Here is a 21,960-nt window from a genome sequence, read left to right as displayed (position 1 = left end):
CTTTCTTTTCTTCTTTATATTGTTTAACTTGCCAACTACATTACTAAAAGATGTCTTAGGAACCCCAGAGATTATTTTAATAATATAACATCGATCAGTTTCAAGTGGTTAGTCAAATATCATATTAATGAAAAAGAGAAACTTTGGAAGCTATATTATAATGGAGTTCAATTTGTCCTAGTTAATGATTAGAAACAAAAGTTCCATAAGAAGCTTTAATTTATTCTTTTGTGGGGTAAAGTAATGCTAGCTTTTGCTCATTAGTAGCTTAAGGTTCACAGAACAGGAAAAAATATTTCTTTATTCCTTACAATGAAATCAAGGCTTTGATATTCCATCCTTCATTATAAGCCTATAAAAATGGCTACATCCTTGTAATTATTGTCAAATATCTCACCAGCAAGAGCAACACAAGCACTAGTACACTGGTATGTAATATAAAGCTTCTAAATGTTTTCTTTTTTTTTTGGTTTATTCCCGTGGTTGTTTTTTTTAATTGTTAAAAGGAAAATAGTAAAATACATATTGAAATTGAGATTGAAAAATATATAATCTAATTCTACCATAGTGTAATATCTGCTCCCTTTGTCCCAATTAGTGTGATGTAATTCGAATTTTCAGAGTCAAACGAGTTTTTCTTTTACCTTTATTTTTCATATGCCTGTTAAATATCTTGAATTGTTGATTATAGTAATTTTTATATAGTTTCTAAATATATAAATTTTATTTCAAAAGACTTAAAGATTCTACGTTCGAATCCACGATCAAAATTAAGAAGTTTGACACTCGAAATTCGAATCGCTTAACATAAGTTGGAACGAAGGGAGCAGTGACAGAGCCACATAGACACCCATTCGCCAAAAAATAACAATGTTTAGATAGGAAAAATATTATTTCATATGTGTATGTACTATTAGATGAATTTCCTTGACTTCTTCGTGTATTTACGTTTTTAAAATTTTGGCACCTCTTAGTGAAAATTCTGGCTCCGCTACTTGGAGGGAGTATATAACTAACTTTGCCTATTCACTCATGAAGGTACAAAGAAAAATGTCAAGACAAGATAATGAAGATATGCATCAACGAATAATACCAAAAATTCCATCATTCATGAGACTTAAGAAGAGCGATGAATATGATCCTAAAGTCATGTCATTGGGGCCTTACCACCATGGAAAAAAAGAGCTCGAATTTGTTGAAGATTTCAAGCCCAAGGCTCTACAAATGTTCATTGAAGGCAGTGATAAGGATTACGATTTCTTCCTCGAGAAAATTCTCGAGGAGATCGAACGTGCTAAAAGTTGTTACCTCGAAGAATTCACGAGCAAATATCACGACTGTGATTTTGCTCGAATGATGCTCCTTGACGCGTGCTTCGTGCTAATGGATATCGAGATAGTAACAGAGTTCTCAAAGTCATGGGAAAAGAAATGTTCTTTCACAAAAGAACATCTTGGTGTAGCAGGTTATTGTGCTGCTGTACATGACCTATATTTGCTTGAAAATCAGGTACCGTTTTGGATTCTCAAACTCTTGTTTAATTTGAGATATGTTAAAGATTATAGTATATCATATGATCATCAATTTGAGGATATAATGCAACACTATTGTTCTTATCTTTGTTTCGGAGATCATAGATTATACAAACAATATTGGGAAACAGAACCCCCTCACTTATTTGAAGTTTTCCGAAGAGAACTAATTATCTCTGGTGACAACAATAAAGATGATTATCTTATGCAACAACGTCGTCATCATCAGCCCCCTGCCTCTAGCCTCAGTGGATCATTTAGTGATATATGGAAAAAAAAAGTACAAAACATTAAAAAAGCTACTAATTCGCAAATTAATTCAGGGTGCTTAGGTCGATATTGCTGTATAAGGAAAAAAAGTCATCACAAACCAAAAACACCACGATGTGTGTTTCGTTCAGTGATCGAGCTGAAATCAAAGGGCATTCATTTCAGGCGTAGCCCTGTGAATTCTTTCAATTGTGGTGCAAAGTTTCACTCTCATTGTTACTATACAGAACTTTGGCTTCCGCCTTGGTACGTTTCATCGGTTACTAAAACAGCTCTGCAGAATATGATAGCTTATGAAATTTGTCCGAATAGCGTAAACCATGGGGATATTTCTGTGACATCTTACATAAGTTTTATGAAAGCACTTATTACATCACCAAATGATGTGAAAGAGCTACGAGAAAAGGAGATTATAATCAATTATTTGGGAAGTGATGAAGAAGTTGTACAAGTTTTCAGATCAGTAAACACTTATGGGATATGGGGTCAATCTAGCTTTGATGAAATCAATTTGAAAATCAAAGAGCACTTTCACAGCAGGGCCAGGACTTGGTTTGCTGAATTGGTAAATGCTTATTTTACAAGTCCTTGGTCTCTAATCACTTTGATTGCTGCTACTTTCCTCCTTTTTCTTGCTATGGTCCAGGCCTTCTATGCATCTCCATTACATAATTTACATCCTTCTAAAAAATTCCGATATTGATTTTACTATATTAGGTGATCGTTTGGTTCTGAGATAAGTTATGTAGGGATTAATGATGAATGGACTGTACTATTGCTGGGATGAATAATGTAAGAATTATTAATTTCTTTTTGGATATTTAGTTTCATGATATAATACAAATTAGCATATGTATAAGTTAAAAAGTTTTTACTTTTTTAAATAAAATAATATAAGTTTGTTGACTATTATGAGTTTTAGTTTTGTGTGCTTTAAATCCATGTATTAAAATAATACTAGCATTGATTTTTACATAACTTATGTACCCATGGACTTACGACTTAGAGCACCAGCAACAACATTCTTCTTACCAAAATGATATAGAATATTCAAGCCGTAATCTTCCAACAATTCTGGCCATCTCCTACTCGCTACTTGAAAATATATTGCAAGCTCTTGTAATCAGTAAAGACATCACAATGTTCACCATACAGATAATGACGCCAAATTTTCAAGGCAAAAAAAAAAAGGACAACTCACTCCAAGTTACGAGTCGGATAATTCTTCTCATGCTTCTTCAATTGACGTGAAGCATATGCAATAACCTTACCATTTTGTATTAACACACATCTCAATCTACCTCTAGAAGCACCACAATAAATCACATAACCACCGGACACCGAAGATAAAGTTAAAATAGGAGCAAAAGTCAACTCACCTTTAGCTCTTGGAAGCTCTTTTCACACGCCTCAAACCATTGAAATTTAGTAGTCTTCTAAGTCAATTTCGTGAACGCTGCCACTATAGTCGGGAATCCTTCCACAAACTTTCGATAATAACCTAGAAATCCCAAGAAGCTACGAATTTTTGTCACACATGTGGGACTTGGAAAATCCTTAATCGCTTCAATATTTTGAGGATCAAGCTTGATACTATCCTCGACATCACATGACCTAGGAACGTTACAGAGTTAAGCCAGAACTCATACTCGGAGAATTTTGCATAAAGCTTATTCTCCCCTAGTATCTGTAAGGTGATATTCAAGTGATTCACGTGGTCTTCATGATTCTTTGAATACACTAGAATATTACCAATAAAGATAATAATAAAACGATCAAGGAAAAGCTTGAAAACACGATTCATTAAGTCAATAAATGCAGTTGGTGCGTTAGTCAAACCAATGACATCATCAAAAATTCAAAATGGCCATAAGGGGTACGTAAAGCTATCTTCGGTATATCTTGCTATTTTGAATTTCTTGAGCTAAGTTTTACCTAAATCAGTAGGTCCTTGAGCGAATCCGATATAAGATAGGAGTTATGGAGTATCTCATAAGCTAGACATATTAAGATAGCATAAACTATTGTCCATGGGGCGAAAGTTGTGATTTTATAGTCCCTAAGCTAAGTTTTACCGATAAGGCAAGAGTTATAAAGTATTTCATAATTGTCACGACCCAAACCGATGGGCCGCGACATGTGTCCGAGTCCTACCTGTCAAACACCCCTAAGCATGCATCTAAGATATAAACCTGAATAACATCTGCTGAATTACGAGAATAATGTACATAAAGAAAATCTACCCAAAAAGGCATACATACATATACGTGCAACATATGTATGGCGAGCCGACAAGGCTGCTATAGACAACTATACATCTCAAAACTGGAAGCCGGCAAGGCCACATACTATCCAACTAGACATACTGTCTACAGACCTCTAACAGAAATATAACTATACAAAGACGGAACTGAGCCACGTCAAATATATCGTACCAAAATCAAATGCAGCTCCGGATCAAGTGGATCACGTCAACTCTCGCTAATCAAGGATCCTTAGAAGGGGGACCGTCAGCTTGCCTACCTACACTTGGATAGGAAAAACTCTGTATAATATTCTTGGAAAAGATTGCATTGTACTCCTTTAGAACCGCAAAATTTTACGTTTCTAGAAAATTCACGTTGGAATTGCATTGTTGCAAGATTTCGTTGAAACCTTTTCTTTTTGGATGCTTAGCGTTCTGCTATTTATTAGTAAGAATGAAATGAGGAGGCAAGACTTATTTTGTTGTTCTCTGCCCAAAGTTTTATCAATCTCTTAAAGGAGATGTAATTTAAAAGAGACCAATCTTGATATATACCTTTAGTTATTTAAGAGTTATACACGTAGATGCCACTAATCTTACATGACTAATTAGTCATATACTTTGAGCTTCCTTGCTGCCACGTATCATCTTATAATTTAATAATTAACTAGGTAATGTCCCGCTATTCGATAATTAATCAATTACCCGCATAATATAAAAATTGCCTTAAATTACTTAAAATTCTACTTATTTTATATATACTTTATACATTATACTATCGTGGTCATATGGTACCTTGCATGAGACTAGTTTATAATTATCGGGTATTATCGCTCGACCCGTATTTTATTTCAAATTGGCCACTTTCAACGAAACTCGTTTTCTTTAATTCATGTACCCTTTATCCTTCATGACACTTACTTCTCACTTGTTATAAATAGCGTAAATACGTTAACCTCAAGATAATCTTATCCCTAAGTCTACGTTGATTAACTGAAGACGAAACTTTAACGTATGAAAACACGAGATGTAACAATAATTAAGTTCGACACAATGAGGTAGCATAAAGTGTTGTTCATGGGGAATAAGTTGTGGCTTCAAAGTTTCCGATCTAAATTTTGCCTATGAGATAAGTATTGTAAATTATCTCATAAGTTAGACACAATAAGGTAGTGTAAAGTATTGCCCATGAGGAATAAGTTGTGGCTTCAGAGCCCCTAGTTATGTTTTGTATGTGAAACAGGAGCTGTGGAGTAGCTCATAAGTTAGATACTATAAGTTAGTGTAAAGTTTTGCCTTTCACATAACTTGTGGACTAATATGTTTTGACGAACAAAGCAACATTAATGTTCTTCAATCTTCATTATGATTTTTCTAACAAATTTCAATATAGCTTCCTCAATTCTTCACCAAATATACTAAAATTTCAACCATAGATTTCCAAGCACAACCCCAGCAAATCATGGCAATTTTGAATCAAACTTGAATAATTCATAAAACTCAATTATCTGTTCTTCAAAAGCTTCAATCCCAATAATAATAAAATTCTATTTCTTCAATAAAATTATAACGAGCCAGCCAATCGTTTTGAGAGTAATAGCGCCGATCCCATATTTACTACTTTTCCCGTATTTTTTTCTTGCTTATGTGACTTGCTAGGAGGTTTTGTTTGTGATTTTATAGTGATTTGGGACACTTAGTTCCTAAAACGGAAGCTTAAGTTCTAGGATTTTGACCGTAGTTGAAAATGTGTGAAGACAACTTTGGAATGTAGCTTCGTCAGTTCCTTAGCTCCGTTGAATGATTTTGGACTTAGGAGCGTGTCCGGATTGTGAAGTGGAAGTCTGTAGCTGAATTAGGCTTGAAATGGTAAAAGTTGATTTTTTGGGAAGTTTGACCGGAAGTGGACTTTTTGATATCGAGTTCGGATTCCAAATTCAGAAGTTGGAATAGGTCCGTAATGTCAAATATGACTTGTGTTCAAAATTCGGGGTTAATCGGACGTGTTTTGATAGATTTCAGCATCGGTTGTAGAAGTTTAAAGTTTCAAAGTTCAGTAAGTTTGAATTGGAGCGCAATTCATATTTTTAGCATTGTTTGATGTAATTTGAAGGCTCTACTAAGTTCGTATGGTGTTTTAAGACTTGTCGATATGTTTGGTTGAGGTCCCGGGGGCCTCGGGTGGATTCCAGATGGTTAACGGATCAAATTTGAATTTGCGAGAATGGCTGAAGGCACCAGTTCTGGTGTAATCGCACCTGCGCAAGATTGACCGCAGGTGCGAGCCCGCAGAAGTGAGCTAAGGGGCGTAGGTGCGGTTTAGAAGAAAAAGGCCAGAGGTCAGATGTGAAGTTATATCCACATCTACGCATCCGCAGATACGGAGAGGTAACCGCAGAAACGGATAAACCTGGCTTGGGGCAGGGTCGCAGAAGCGGGAGTTTCTCCACGGAAGTGGTCCCGTCGGTGCGAGCCCTGGTCCATAGAAGTAAAATTTTGAACTTTAAGGTAACTCTGCAGGTGCGGGGTCTTCGCCGTAAAAGCGATACCGCAGAAGCAGAAATTGGATCGCAGGTGCGGTTTGACTGGGAATAAAAAAGCTAAGTTCGAGGGTTTATCCCATTTTCATTTTGGGACTTTGAGAGCTCGATTTTGGGTGATTATTTAAAGAATTTTTAGAGTAAGCTATTGGGTAACGATTCTTAACTCATTTATGGTTATATTCTACTAATCTATAGTTGATTTCATTTAATTAAGGATTTGGGTTGAGAAATTCGGGGAAAAAACTGGAAAGTTCTTCAACCAAATTTTTGAGTTTTGATTGGGATTTTACAACAACAACAACAACAACCCAGTGTAATCCCACAAGTGGGGTCTGGGGAGGGTAATATGTACGCAGACCTTACCTCTACCCCGAGGGGCAGAGAGGTTGTTTCCAGGAGACCCTCGGCTCAAAGAGGCAACAAGAGACACTATATTAGTACTATCAATAGACTCATAATAAAACAACATAAAATACCATAAAATCCATAACATAACATAAATACCATAAAAACAAAGTAACAGCAATATAAGAGATATAGGAAATACGAGAATATGTAAGGTATTAATACACAGAAGATAAAGCCCATCATCAGTAGTTGATCAATAGCATCCTAAGACTAATTCCTAACTGGCTAGTCTCACTCTAGTGCGCTGTAAAAAAGACATCACAATTTTCCCTAACCTACAATCTTAATGCTCGATCTCCACAATTCCCTGTTTAGGGCCATGTCCTCAGTAACCCTAAGTCGCGCCATATCCTGCGTGATCACCTCTCCCCAATACTTCTTAGGTCTCCCTCTACCTCTCCTCGTACCCACCACCGCCAGTCGTTCACACCTTCTCACCGGTGCATCAGTGTTCCTCCTCTGAATGTGCCCGAACCATCTGAGTCTTGCTTCCCGCATCTTGTCCTCCATGGGGGCCACACCCACCTTCTCTCGAATATCTTCATTTCTAATCTTATCCTTCCTTGTATGCCCGCACATCCACCTCAACATCCTCATCTCTGCAACTTTCATCCTCTGGATGTGTGAGATCTTCACCGGCCAACACTCGGTCCCATACAACATAGCAGGCCTAACCACTGCCCTATAAAATTTACCTTTCAGTAACAGTGGCACTTTCTTGTCACACAGGACTCCCGTCGCTAACCTCCATTTCATCCACCCCACCCCTATACGGTGTGTGACATCCTCGTCGATCTCCCCGGACCCCTGAATAAACGACCCCAGGTACTTGAAACTACCCCTCTTAGGGATGACTTGAGAATCAAGCCTCACTTCCACTCCCGCTTCCGTCGGCTCTGCCCCAAATTTGCACTCAAGGTATTCCGTCTTCGTCCTGCTCAACCTGAAACCTTTGGACTCAAGGGTATGTCTCCAAACCTCTAACCTCTCGCTGACGCCGCGTCGTGTCTCGTCGATTAGGACTATGTCATCAGCAAATAGCATGCACCATGGCACCTCCCCCTGAATATGATGCGTTATAGCATCCATCACCAGGGCAAATAGGAAAGGGCTGAACGCAGACCCTTGGTGCAACCCCGTAATAACCGGAAAATAATCTTGAATCGCCTCCTGCTGTCCTAACCCGAGTCTTAGCTCCATCATACATGTCCTTAATCGCCCTAATGTAGGCAACCGGGACCCCTTTAGCCTCTAAGCATCTCCATAAGACCTCCCTAGGAACCCTGTCGTACGCTTTCTCTAGATCGATAAACACCATGTGGAGATCCTTCTTCTTATCCCTGTATTGTTCCACCATCCTCCTAATAAGGTGGATAGCTTCTGTGGTAGATCGCCCCGGCATGAACCCGAACTGGTTGTCTGAAATAGACACCGTCCTTCGCACTCTCATTTCTACCACTCTCTCCCAGACTTTCATGGTATGACTTAGTAATTTAATACCCCTATAGTTGTTACAGATCTGGATATCGCCTTTGTTCTTATACAACGGGACCATTGTACTCCACCTCCACTCTTCGGGCATCCTATTAGTCTTGGATATAACATTAAGCAACTTAGTAAGCCATTCCAAGCCTGCTCTACCCACACACCTCCAAAGCTCAACCGGAATTTCATCTGGTCCGGTAGCTCTGCCCCTTCTCATCTTACACATTGCCTCCATGACCTCATCGACTTCAATGTCCCGACAATCACTTAGTTCACGGGGGCTGTCGGCGTTCCTCAATTAACCTAGTACAATATCCTGATCCCCTTCCTCATTTAGAAGTTTATGAAAGTAGGTCTGCCATCTCCTCTTTATCTGGTCATCCCCCAACAAAACTTTGCCGTCCTCATCTTTTATGCACCTCACTTGTGTACGAGTGAACTTGTGAGTTAATGGGTGTTCGTATTTTGTAACTCTTACCCGATTCCAAGACGTGGGCCCAGGTTGACCTTTTGGGGCGATTTTCTAATTTCTTGCTAAAGCCTTGATTTTATTAATTAGATTAGTTTTTTGTAGTTATATTTATAGTATGTAATTGTTTTTTTTTAGATTTGGACATTCAGATTCGAAAAATTGTGAAAAAGGTATTTTTACTAATTGATTGAGCTGAGTTCGAGGTAAGTGGTTTGCCTAACATTGTGTGGCGGAAATCCCCTTAGGATTTGGTACTGTTATGATACTTCTGTGCTATGTGAGCGCCGTGTACGCGAGGTGATGAGTGCGTACATAAGCTAATTGTTGTAAAATTTGGATTTTACCGAAAAGTAACCTATTTTATCTTAAATGAGTTATTCCAATATGTGTAGTTATCCTGTTTAGCCTAATATCATATATCCACGTGTCTTAAATACTTATTTGAACTCTGTGAAGCATGCTTAGTTGATGTGCGCACGTGATTTTTTCCATATATGAATTACTCCCATAAATTCAAACAAATAATTTTTCCCAGTGTTTGCAATTTCGTGGATTTTTGTAGCATTTTTTCCGCTAATTGCTTGCATTTCTGTGCATGTTTAATTTTGTTTAATTCATGAAAATACAAAAAATGCATTGCATTTGCATGTAGGACTTAATTTTATATTTTATATTAATTGGTAAATTAATTTGTTTGACAAAATAGAAAAAATCACAAAAATAACTCATTTTTTGCATTTAGCTTCAAATTTTGTAGTTTCTTTTAATTTGATAATTAATTAGTTGGTGTAAAATATCTTTTTTTAGCAATTAATTCAATGTGGTAGGATAGATTGATGTAGGAATTAATTTAAGTTTTTATTTTTAGTTTTAATTTGAAAGAAATTAGAAAAGAAGAAATGAAAATAAAAGGAAGTGAGAAAGGTTGTATTTGGGCCAACTTGTAACAGCCTAAAATTTCCCCTCCAATACTCGTTTAACCCAGGCCCAGACCCGCCTCACCCGGTCCAGTCCCCCTACAAACCAAAACGACGTCGTCCTGAGTTCTGGTAACTCAAATCAATCTTGTCCCTTTATTTTGCTTCATCCAACGATCCAAAGCATATCTCTACTTTTGCTTAAGACTGTCTGAAACCCTCGAAATTAACCTAGTACCATCTCCATCTCTCATCTCTCTCATACAACTCTAGCGCAGCCCTAAGGAGCTTCCGCCATTTTCGCCGGCGAGATAGCTCCAATCACCACCAAAGTCCGGCCATGCAACCATTACCCCTCCTTGCATCCTAACCCACCACCATTTTTTCCAAAATCCTTGTTAAATCAGACTTGTTTCAAATCTGAAATCAAAGAAGAAGAAAATCTCTCAAGTCCTCGAGTTCTTGTGAACGATTGGGCTTGAAACGAGTATTGCTCATTTGTTCTCAAAAAGAACATACGGCTAATACCAGTTTTGAGTCAAATCGAAGTCGTTTGAAGTTTATCAAGCATTGTCCGTATGGCCATCTAGGTACTTTTTGATTTTTCCCTTTCATCTCGATCTTCTATTTTTGATCACATGCTCGTATCCTTCTGCATCTTCTCTTCTCTATCCGTTTTCTTTTACTTGTCCCTCCCCCTTTCTCCTTTTTTCTTTAGTTTGATTTCTTGGTTTGAATTTGGTGATTTATTAAAATACTGAATATAGGTTTCTTTGCTTATATGGGGGTCGTACTTATTCCGTGAGCTCTTCAATCTGCTTGTAGATATTCTCATGAATACTGTTTAGTTGTGTATATGGCTCGTTTGATTTATGATTTGTTTTTCCAGTCGTATACTTAGGCTTTGTTAAATGTGGTAATTTAGCTTAGTTATAGTTCATTAGCTAATTTAAAAGGGGGTCAGTCGTTTAGCTAAAATGTCCATTGTGAAATTGTTCAGTTGGGTAATCTTTCTGACTTTTCACTGAACAACCAACATAGGGTTCTGATTATGTTTGGGCCTTGGGTTCAATGCCGACCCATTAGCAAAGAACAACCCATTCATTTGGGGGTTAAGCCATTGGGTCAATTCGACCCATGTTCTGTCTAGGTTCTTAAAGGTAAAAATAGAAGTTTAAAAGGGTAGTTTAGGGAAATTGGCTAGGGGAATATTGTGTAACTAAATGGGAAGCTTCTAGGAAGCTGGGGAGAGGGATTATTCTGAAATTCTAACATTTGAACTAAGGGGAGTTAAGAAAAATCAAAAATTGACTAAGGTTTGCTAAGCTATAATGAAAATTCCAAAAGGGGTAAAATGCAAAAATTGTTTCCTAAGAGCTGCCCTAATGCCTTGCCTATAAAGGCACCAAGACTTGATATTCAAAGGGGGGTTGGAAGAAAAAAGGAAAAATTCCAGAAAAGCTGAATGGCTGAGTTTCTTTGAAAATTCTGAGTTCCATTGCTGAAAACTACTAAATTCTATTTTCGAGTTTGCTGTTAGCTAGAACCTTTGAAGAACTTCATAATCGTATTGCTAAGGTTAAGAAATGGTTTGAATCTGGTTTGAAATTGGATTTTGGGTCTACCATGTATCACTGTGGATTTGAGCTGGGTTTTGCTGTTATTTCCTGTTGGTGGGTCTTGTTCTACTACTGCTTGGCCACTGATTTCTCACTTCTATTGTTTCCTTTCGATTTCTAGGTATCTCCCATTACTTTGACATGTGAAATGGAAGAACAAGAGTTTATTCGATTGAACTGCAAGCTGTCATATTAGCTTGTAAATGTGATGTTTCATATTTCTGGGAATCAATCAGATTTTATAATTGGCTTGGTTCTTCTTGTTACATTCTGTTTCTTGCTGTTTCATCTTGAACTTGGTGTGTTATATTGTTTAGTTGATTTCTGTTTTAGGTAAATAAGCTTTTGCCCTTGTATTTGGTCTGGGACTGTTATAAGACTTGGGGACAACTTGTTAACTGAGTAAAAATTCAGACCATATATGCATGCCTGAGGAGTCTTGTAATGCAAATGGTATTGGGACTTGGCTGCTGAGTAGTTCAATTAAATTTTGGTAACGTGTTAGTTGTGTTAGGTTGATCATGTACTCATATATTGGTTTGGCTGAATGTGCTCTTGAATTTCATGGGTGTTGGAATTGTGTTTAAGGGGAAAGAAATAATCCAGAATATTCTAATAGTGGAAGCAGGTATCAGTTTGTCTTGATGCTGATTGTGAGCATGTTTAGTTTAGATTGGTTGGTTCAATTCAGAAAATTTAGCTAATGGGCTAAAATTCAGTAGCATCAGTTTGTTTTGGCATTGATTGTGAACATGTTTAAGTTAGATTTGTTGGTCATAACTCAGAATGTTCAGCTTATAGTTTAAAATTTGAAAAACAAAATTCAGTTTCACTTCCCTATTCATATGGTTTCTAATTGAATTACAAGTACTTAATCGTGCATGAGGGCTGGTTTTGAGGTTTGGGCTTAATACAGGCCCAATTGACGAAATCAAGGCTGGCCAGGTTTACCTTGTGACAATCACTTTGCTAACAAAATTGGGATCATATTGCCTCTTGCATAATTTGATGTTCCGCATGTATGGAGACTTGATCTCGAGTCCAACACTTACTGATATTCGTTCTTCAAAACTTGGGCTCATATTGGGCCTGGGTTAGAGACTATCCAATTCTTATATGCAGGGCCAATCGTTTGAGTCCAAGTCTGGAGGTTGTTTAGACTGAATCATTTGCTTTGCTTTATCACATATGTTTCTTTCCGTTTTCGATATGGTTACCATCACCGAAGTCGGCCATTGGCCCAGTTTTATTCAAGGTGTTAGGGTAGCTCATAATTGTAATTAACCAATTTACAATTGATTTGAGGCATTTGCTTTTAGGTAAAAATCGAAATTCCCTTTGGCCTTTTTAATTGACTAGGCCGGGTAGTTAGCGGAGGTGAGCCATACTAGATAACGCCAATAGTTTATGGCCCTCAAAAGATTAATAGGAACTCTTTAACTTGGGGCGTGCCATTAGTTGAATTTTTCATGGCCCTCACAAAGTTAAAACACGTAGTTGCTTCAGGCGCGTTATTTTAATAACTTACCTTCCTAAACTTGGGTGCGCATTTATATGACCCAAATGCAATTCTCAACAATGTTAGATGAAATATGTTGAGATCCACGGGTGCATTTATGTGACGGGGTTCAAGACGTATTTTAAATGACATCGCAATTTTCCTCACAAATAATTAATAAAAGCGGTTATAAAGTTAAAACTGAACCGTAGGTTAAAACATGTATTAAAATCAGATCATTGAGCCGATTATAACAGTTGAGCGACCGTGCTAGAACCACGGAACTCGGGAATGCCTAACACCTTCTCCCGGGTTAATAGAATTCCTTACCCGGATTTCTGGTTCGCGGACTGTAATATAGAGTCAATCTTTTCCTCGATTCGGGATTTGAACCAGTGACTTGGGATACCATAATTATCCCACGTGGCGACTCTGAATTTTTAATAAGTAAATAATCCCGTTTCGATTGTCACTTTAAGTTGGAAAAAACTCCCTTATATTCCCCTTTCCGGGGGTGTAGATAAAAAAAGAGGTGTGACAGTTGATTTTCTGCTTTTCCTTGACTTGTACTTAGTCTTAAACTGTAGGATTTCTTGCTGCAATTGTTATTTCCATCGATTTCGAGCTGTGTTTTTACTTTTGGGACTATGAAGCGGTACCTCGGGAGATCCCTTGTCGCATACTTACTTTTGGGATTACGAGACGGTATCTCGAGAGATCCCTTCCTGCATAATTACTTTTGGGACTACGAGGCGGTATCTCGGGAGATCCCCCCTGCATATTTGCTTTTAGGACTACAGGCGGTACCTCGGGAGATCCCCTATTGAACATTTACTTTTGGGACTACGAGATAGTATCTCGGGAGCGCCCCTGTCATTATCTCTATGTGTTGTGCTATTATTTTCATGTAAAATTCTCCTTGTTAGATTCACAGTCTTTTCACATTATTATATCAATGTCTTACTTATTATATACCAGTAGGGCCTTGACTTGTCCTCATCACTACTTGACCGAAGTTAGACTTGGCACTTACTGGATACCGTTGTTGTGTACTCATGCTACTCATCTGCACATGTTTTGTGTGACGATCCAAGCACCTCCTATCAACCCTGCTATTAGTTGCGTGCTTGTTGCTGCTCCGGAGACTTCAAGGTATATCTTCCAGCGTCAGCAGACCTCGGAGCCCCCTCTATCCCTTTTATGTTGTTCCTCATTTATTTCTTCTAGTTACCGATGTATAGAACAGTTAGACAAATTCATAGAGCTTGTAATTTGTGGCTATCGAGTTTTGGGAATGTTGTTCATAGTCGAGTGTTGGTTATTGTACATGTTGAGCTGAATTTTTATCAATCATTTAATTATCTATTGTATTTAGTTGTTAAATTTTTTCTTTCATTTTCGTTATTCCGCAAATGTTATGCATACCTAGTCGTAGAGACTAGGTGCCATCACAACATCTTACGGAGGGAGAATTGGGTCGAGACAAAAATTTGCTCAAATCAGTGTTAAAATATGAATCTAAATATCAAGAAATAATACCCACCGATTTTTAGCCACAAATAACTTTAATTTGTGGAACCCAGATTTAAAATCCTCAATCTTCGATGTTCCTATCCTCCTTCGTCTTCGCCGCCTCTTTTCTCCTTCATCTTCTATCTTTTGCTATTTAGTTCTTGTTTATGTTGCTTTTGGGATGGAAGAGTATTTCTTTCCAACTAATATTCATTAAACCTAACCAAGACTATTTTCTCAAGAAGTTTTTTATTCGTCTCAAAGAATTAAATAGTAACACCGAATTGTCCTATTTCTGGCATTCACCTTTTTTCTCGTCTCATCCCATCTCGACCCAATGCCCCTTCTCTTGTCTCATCCCATCCTCCCTAATTAGCTGTCACGACCCTAAACCCAGACCCGATCATGATGGAGCCTATCGTGAAACAAGGCCAGGCGACACAAACTCCCAGCCCAGATAAACAATTATAATAATTCAATTTAAGTCATTAACATGATTAACATGTCTGAAGTTCCTACATGACCTGTTCAGGTGTGTGAGTGGCGGGAGTCTGAGTGCCTCCCCTGGCCTGAGAAGTAGCTACGGTTGTAGTAACTGAGACCGCCTGATCTAGGCTAGTACATACCGATAGAATCTGGGCCAGGGTCTCCTGAAGACCCGAAATCACAATGGGCACAGCTAGTGCCTAAGCTGGTGCTACTGGAGCGTCCACAACTAGGACTTGGTCATGAACTGGGGCGGTTGGTGGATCTGCAGGTGCTGTCCTAGCTGCTGTGCGGGCTATACCTCTGCCCCTACCACATCCTCGATCGCGTCCTCAGCCTCTAGTGGCCACGGCTGGTGGTACCGGTGGTCGTCCATCCTGACCGGTAGCACGTGTCCTCACCATCTGTGGGAGAATAGAATGATAGAAGTTTAGTACTCGGATCAACAGATCCGCACGACAAGAATTTACAGAATATGAAGTTTTTCCTAAAGGTTTTGAAGCCTCTCGATGATAAATAAAGACATCTTCGTACCGATCCATGAGACTCTACTAAACATGCTCATGACTCGTGAGACCTATGTAACCTAGGCTCTGATATCAACTTGTCACGACCCTAAACCCAGACCTGATCGCTATGGTGCTTATCGTGAAACAAGGCCAGCCGACACAAACTACCAGTCCAGTTAAACAATTATAATAATTCAATTGAAGTCATTAACGTGATTAAAGTTCAAAAGAACAATGGAATAGTACAATTTGCGGAAACAAACACAACCTGACATTGGGGTGTCACCAGCTATGAGCATCTAAACAACTGTCTAAAAGTAGGAAAAGTCCACATAATCTACTACAAAATCCAGTACAAATGAAAATGAAGATAGGAAGGAGAAGCACTGGGCTGCGAACGCCGAGCAACTACCTAGTGAACTCCGCAGAGTCTGCTGGAAGTAATCAACCCTCGCTAGCAGGGCCCGAAGCTCCTGAATTTGTACACATGGTGCAAGGAGTAATGTGTGTATGCCAACTCACTAAGTACGCCAACTCACTGAGTAATCAAAATAAATGAAGGCTGACCAATAAGAAAACACAGAAAACATAGAAAAATGCTACAAAGAGGTAGAGTAAAATCGACACAATGCAATAGAACAGTAAAAACTTGTTTAAAAAAACACCTCAATTCATCAAGAAACTTTTTAAAGCATCTTTTAACAGTTGAACAAGTGAATGAAAAACAACGAGAAAAGGTAAACACATAGAATCAGCCTCTCGGACACAATATCAACAGAGTCAGCCCCTCGGGCAATAATATGGAACAACATCAGCCCCTCGGGCTATATCACATATCACACTGGGTACCCGCGTTCACTGGGGGTGTACAGACTCTGGGAGGGGCCCATTATGGCCCAAGCGCAATATCAAGCCATCTCATGGCATAATCAATAGGCTCTCGGCCTCATATCAATCCACCTTGTGGCGTACAACTTAGGCCCTCGGTCTCAAAATCATGAATCAACTCAATACCGCTGCGGCGCACAGCCCGATCCCATAATAACCTCACAATACAGGCCCTCAGCCCTACTCAGTCAAAATTCTCTAAAATCCACTCGGGCACAGTAAACTATGATGCTCAGCTCAAAATATCATTCAAGATGTCAAAACAGAGTAAACATGACTGAGTTATAAAAATAGTAGAATATAACATGACTGAGTACAAGTATAAAGTCAAAACAGTGAGGAATAGTGGCAAAAATCCCTTAAGGGTCCAAAATAATTGGTACAAGGCTCAAATATGGCATTCAGCCCAAATATGATGATAGCAAACAGTTTTCAATCAAATACGCAGTAAAACAGTCATTCGGGACGGACTAAGTCACAATCCTCAATAGTGTACGACTCCACGCTCGTCATCTAGCGTGTGCGTCACCTCAATATAGCACAACGATGTGAAATACGAGGTTTCATACCCTCAAGACAACATTTACAATCATTACTCACCTCTATCCGGTCCAACATCTAGCCCGTGATGCCCTTGCCTCTTGAATCGGCCTCCGGATGCTCCAAATCTAACCAAAATCAGTGCAAAACCATCAAAATATGCTAAAGGAACAAAGCCCACTCGAAAGAAAGCAAATAACAATACAAATCCCGAAATTGGCCAAACCCAACCCCCGAGCCCACGTATCGGAATCCGATAAAAATTACATCAATAGACTCCTTATCACTCCCCGAGTTCATACATATCAAAAGTACTAAAATCCGACCACAAATGACCCCTCAAACCCTTGTTCAAAGGTCTCCAATCTCAAGTCCTAGTTTCTCAATTTTTAACCCTTAATTTCCATTAATTTTCAAGCCAAATCAGTGAAATAACACCATAGAAATGAGTTTAGGGTCCAAAAACCTTACCTCTATGAAATCTCCTTGAAATCCCTCTTAAAAATCTCCCAAAATGCTCCAAAATCATCTTAGAAATGGTGAAACAACCAAAAATTCACGAAGGAAATCATATATAGGTTCTGGCCTAGGGATTTCGCACCTGTGGCCTAATTCCCGCTTCTGCGGTCAACTAACCGCTTCTACGGTCTTAACTTAAGTCCCTTAGGGTCACATCTACGTCTAGGAACCGCACCTGCGGTCCTGCAGATGCGCCCTATGAACCGCATCTGCGGCCAAGCTCCAAATGTCCAGACTCCGCTTCTGCGGCCTCCTCTATGCACCTACGGCATCGCACCTGTGGTCCCCAATCTGCAGATGCAGAAATATCTTAAGCAGAAAATTTTGCAGCAACATTCAAGCTTCAACTCTTCTGTCAACCATCCAAATCCATCTTGAGGCCCTCGGGACCTCAACCAAACATGCCAACATATCCCATACCTCAACCAAACATGCCAACATATCCCATAACCTCATTCAAACTTGTTCCAACCTTCAGGACGCTCAAAACAACATCAAAACACCAAAATCACATCGAATTCAAGCTTAAGAATTCCAAAAACTTTCAAATTCCTCTTTCGATCAAAAAGTCTATCAAACTACGTCCGAATGACTTGAAATTTGCACACACATCTCAAATGACACAGCGGACCTACTGCAACTCCCGAAATTCCATTCTGACCCCTATATCAAAATTCCACCTATCAACCAGAAAATGCCAAAATCCCAATTTCGCCAATTCAAACCTAAATCTACTCCGGACCTCCAAAACACATTTCAGTCATGCTCCTAAGTCCCAAATCATCTTCTGAATCTATCTGAACCATTGGAACTCACATCCGATCCCTTTTTCACATAAGTCAACATCCAGTTGACTTTTCCCACTTAAGCTTACTTAAAAGAGACTAAGTGTCTTAAACCTTACCAAAACCTTTCCGTACCCGAGCCAACCAACCTGATAACACATAATACCGCTGAACAAGGCAATAAGAAGCAGAAAGGGGGAAAACGAAGCGGTAACTCATGAAACGACCGGTTGGGTCGTTACATTAGCACCCTTAGTTGGGCCTCGAACCCAGGTCATCAAACGAGGGAAGGAACTTGAGTGAACTTCTCAATTAACACCCATTTAACTTTTATAATTGGGGGAGCCAAGTAAAATATATAGGGGATCCTCGATATATTTGCAATTTTTTTACTGAGGCTAACAGGTGCTAGCACACCCCTACCTCTAAAGATGGCCGTGTTTATAGACAACATGGCACTACTTGTAACATGTCGTGGTTGCAAATAGTTTGATGCAGGCATTGTGATGGCTGATGTTTTACATATATGATAAGTAAGATATGGGACATGATCATGTATGTAAGCTTCATGAAATGTGTCATGCTTGCATCACATTGTTCAATTACAAATTTTACTCTTCTATATTGACTATGTATTTTATTTTGTTTTGGGAAATTGATTTTATTAAATATCACTATTTCAAACACGGTAATTAACGTTGAACCAATCAAAATAAAATATGATAAAAGTTCACTTACTCCTTGCAATCAATAATAATTTATTATATGGCTATGACAATGAGTCTCTTCCAACTCGACGTTGTTGGGCCATGCCCATGTTGTCCAGCTAAAGCCCAATGACCTAATCCTATTCCTCTTTGGTATTCATTCCTATTCGAAATTGAATTCGATTATTATTCCTATTTAGAGTTGGTTTTAGCTTTAAGAGAAAGCACCACTCATTATTTATAGATAGAGCAAAGGTAGCCCCCTGCACTAAACTCCCACTATGCGTAAGGTCCGGGAAGGGTCGAACCACAAGGGTTTATTGTACGCAACCTTAACCTATATTTCTACTAGAGACCTTTTCCATGGCTCGAACCCGTGACCTCCTGGTCCCATGGCAATATCTTAATAATTATGCCTAAACTCCCAGCCTATCTATAAATAGAGCAAACTTAGAGAATTGTTCTATGCTTATTGATATAAGTCTTTGAAACACATTAGTGTATAAGAGTGGTTTTTGAGAGATCTTTTATCAAGAGAGAAGAGAGAGGAAAAAGTGTTTGTTTTGCTGTAGATTTTTGCTCTGACCAGCCAGCTTTAAATCACGTTTCACCATTGGGTCAGGCTGAAAATTTGACTGAGTGTTCTTCCCCTATTTGCTTATCTTTAAGAACACGGTGTAGCACGGCAATGCCAAAGAGGTTTCTATTGGAGATGACAGGGTGTTGCGGATATAGAGTCAGATTTGTGTGCCCAATGTGTATGGGTTACGTGAGTTGATTCTTGAGGAGGCTCATAGTTCGAGGTATTTCATTCATCCAGTTGCCGCTAAGATGTATCAGGATTTGAGGCAGCACTATTGGTAGGGAAGAAAGAAGAAAGATATAGTATAACATGTGGCTCGGTGCTGAACTGTCACTAGGTGAAGTACGAGCATCAAAGTCTAGGGGGTTTGCTTAAGAGACTTGAGATTCCCGAGTGGAAATGGGAGAATGTTATCATGGATTTCATTTTTAGGCTCCCATGGACTTTGAAGAAATTTGATGGAGTTTGGTTGATTGTGGACCAATTGACTAAGCCCCTATATTTCATTCCGGTTTTGACTACCTATTATTCAGAGCGGCTGGCTCACATCTATATCCATAAAATTGTTCGACTTCATGGTGTGGCAGTGTCCATTATTTCTGATTGAGGCACACATTTCACATCATAGTTTTGGAGAGCATTATAGTGAGAGTTGCACACACGGGTTGAGTTGAATACAACATTCCACCTCTAGATGGACGGACAATCCGAGTGCACCATTCAGATCTTGGAGGATATGTTATGCATTTGTGTTATAGATTTCGGGGGCTTTTGGGATCAGTTTCTACCGCTTGTAAATTTTGCCTACAACAACAACTACCAATCGAGCATTTAGATGGCTCCTTATAAGGCATTATATGAGAGGCATTGTCAATCTCCACTCGGTTGGTTTGAGCTAGGGGAGGCTAGGTTATTGGGTAATGATCTGGTTCGGATGCCTTGGAGAAAGTCAAGTTGATTTAGGATCGGCTTCATACAGCATAGTCCATACAGAATAATTATGTTAATAGGAAGGTTCGTGATATTGCATATGTGGTGGGTGAGAAGGTTTTACTCAATGCTTTTCCCAGGAAGGGTGTGATGAGGTTCGGAAAGAAGGGAAAGTTGAGCCCTCGGTATATTGGTCCTTTTGAGTGCTTGAGAGGATTCGAGAGGTGGCCTACAAGATTGCATTGCCACCTAGCTTATCAGGTGTTTACCTTGTGTTTCATATTTTTATGCTCTGGAAGTACTACGGTGATGATTCACATGTTTTAGATTTCAACACGGTTCAGTTAGATGGGAATTTGGATTATGACGTGGAGTCAGTAGCCATTTTAGATCGACAAGTTTCAAAGTTGAGGTCAAAGAATATTGCATCAGTGAAAGTTTGCTAGAGAAGTCAGCCAGTCGAGGAGGCTACTTGGGAGGATGAGCATGAGATGCAGAGCAGTCACCCACACCTATTTGAGGCTCCAAGTATGATTCTAGACTTATTCAAGAACTAACATATGTTTCAGAGGAGGGAATGTGACGACACGACCTATCGTTTTGTGTATTGTAACCCCTTTACCTATTTATTGCTTATTCTATGTTCACTTATGGTTACGTGACTTGCCGGGGTGGGTGGTTTGGTTCTAGGGATATTTTGGAGTGAGTTGGGACACTTAGTCCTAAGGTTGGAAGCTTAATTGAAAGAGTTGACCGAATGTTGACTTCTATGTAAAAGACTTCGGAATTGAGTTCTGATGGTTCCGATAGCTTCATACAGTAATATTGGACTTAGGCGTATGTGCGAATGTTAATTTGGAGGTTCGTAGGCTGATTTGGTGCATTTCGGCAAACATTGAAGGTTTGGAAGGTTAAGTGGTTTGGTTGAGAAATGACTTTGTGGATATCAGGTTTGAATTTTGGTTTCGGAAGTTGGAATAGGTTCGTTGTATCATTTATGACTTGCATGCAAAATTTGAGGTCAATCGAAGTTGGTTTGATATGGTTCGACATTGGTTTTAGAAGTTGGAAGTGTGCGATTCGTGGTTTTGGTTTTGTTTGACATGATTTGAGGCTTCGAGCGAGTTCGTATAGTGTTTTAGGACTTGTTAATATAGTTGGATGGGGTTCCGGGGGTCAAGGTTTTTTTTGATTAAATTCGGATTAGTTTTGTTCTTGGAGTGTTGGCTGAAGTTTCAGGCATCTGGTGCGTTTGCACTTGCAGCGTCATGGTCGCAGGTGCGGAAAAAAATGAAGTCCGGGAGGATTGCAGATGCATGGGTGTTTCTGCTGAAGCGAAAGCGCATCTACGAAGAGAGGTCCGCAAGTGCAGAGTGTGTTGGGCTTGGCTTTGGTCGCATATGCGATAGGCAATCCGTAGGTGCCGATGCAAAGGAGCATACGAGGGGCCGCAGAAGAGGTCTCACATGTGAAGATCTTTGACTGCAGGTGCGCTAGGTTGGGGAACTAATG

At 39.2% G+C, this 21,960-nt stretch overlaps 1 protein-coding gene across 1 annotated transcript; it reads left to right on the top strand.

Moving 5' to 3' along the window:
• Nucleotides 1–371: 371 nt before the first annotated feature.
• LOC104232887 (UPF0481 protein At3g47200-like) lies at nucleotides 372–2,711 on the top strand. The gene is made up of 2 exons (XM_009786174.2): nucleotides 372–428; nucleotides 1,039–2,711. The coding sequence occupies exon 2, from the start codon at nucleotides 1,051–1,053 to the stop codon at nucleotides 2,503–2,505; it is 1,455 nt and encodes a 484-aa protein (XP_009784476.1). The 5' UTR covers nucleotides 372–428; nucleotides 1,039–1,050; the 3' UTR covers nucleotides 2,506–2,711.
• Nucleotides 2,712–21,960: the final 19,249 nt, after the last annotated feature.

This window comes from Nicotiana sylvestris, chromosome 4 (genome assembly GCF_000393655.2).
Source record: "Nicotiana sylvestris chromosome 4, ASM39365v2, whole genome shotgun sequence".
Lineage (NCBI taxonomy): Eukaryota > Viridiplantae > Streptophyta > Magnoliopsida > Solanales > Solanaceae > Nicotiana > Nicotiana sylvestris.
The sequence above is the reverse complement of the archived record's forward strand: the minus strand, read 5'-3'. Positions and strand labels throughout refer to the sequence as shown.